The sequence below is a fragment of the Haliaeetus leucocephalus genome, unplaced genomic scaffold, assembly GCF_000737465.1.
Source record: "Haliaeetus leucocephalus isolate CR32 unplaced genomic scaffold, Haliaeetus_leucocephalus-4.0 Scaffold2, whole genome shotgun sequence".
Taxonomy (NCBI): Eukaryota; Metazoa; Chordata; class Aves; order Accipitriformes; family Accipitridae; genus Haliaeetus; species Haliaeetus leucocephalus.
Window position 1 is genome coordinate 9,536,218 of NW_010972438.1, and position 898 is coordinate 9,537,115.

The window sequence follows — 898 nt, forward strand, 5'->3', positions numbered from 1 at the left end:
TGGGCGCTGGGTGCTCCCCGCCCGCGTAACCCCTCTCCCACGTGCGTGGGGTGGGGGGGGTGTTGCACAGAGCCAGCCCCGGGTGCGGAGCGGGCGCGCAACCCGCGCTCTCCCCCCCGCCCTGCCAAGGTCAGCGTGCCGGCACGGCGAGACACCCACCGCGGACACGAGTGGGGTGGGGAGGGCAGAGCAGAGACCCGCGCCCAACTAAGTTTTTAGCGGGGGACGGGGGTTGCGACAAGGGATGGGAGCGGGGAGTCACGCTCCCTTCGGGGCGGCGGTCCCGCAGCACAAAGGGAGCCCCCAGGCAGCCCCGCGAAAGAAGGGCACCGCGCAAGGACCCCCTCCGCCCGCCCCACGCCGTCGGGGGCTGCAATGCACCGGAGAGAGGGGGGTACGGCGCCGGGAGCGCGGAGCCGAGCCCACGCACCGCGCACGGCCCCACTCGCGGGCAGCGCTTCCCGCAGCCGGGAGGGTGCCGCGGAGCCGGGGGAAAGCCAACGTCGGGGCCACCAGGGCAAAGGGGCCCCCGCGGTCCCTGGCGCATCCTCCGCACTCGCGGCGTGCCCCGCCGGCACCCCACGGGGGTCGCGGACACGTGTGGCGAAGGCACCGGGAACCCTCCCAACCGCCGTGCTCACTCACCGGGGAAGCACACCACATCATGGAGAACGGAGCTGGTGATTTTCAAGAAAAAGATCCACCAACACGGTTGCAGTAGCCTCCGCATGTCCAAAGCCGCACATCGAAAGGGGAGAGGGGCTAAAATAATGAACGCACAGGGGGGGTTAAAAAAAAAGGGGGGGGGAGGGGGAAATACCCCAAACTTGTTGAAAATAAGTTTCTCCCCGCACCCCTCTTCCTGCGGGAGAAAGCGGGGGGCTCCTGCTCGCCTTCT

At 69.4% G+C, this 898-nt stretch overlaps 1 protein-coding gene across 1 annotated transcript in view; it reads right to left on the bottom strand.

The window, feature by feature from the left end:
• PTPRG (protein tyrosine phosphatase, receptor type, G) overlaps nt 1-762 on the bottom strand; it is a 412,490-nt gene extending 411,728 nt beyond the window's left edge. Inside the window, exon 1 of the mRNA XM_010571016.1 lies at nt 646-762. Coding sequence (XP_010569318.1) covers nt 646-730 — 85 coding nt within the window. The 5' untranslated portion in view covers nt 731-762. The remainder of the gene's footprint in view (nt 1-645) is intronic.
• Between the last annotated feature and the right edge of the window lie 136 nt (nt 763-898).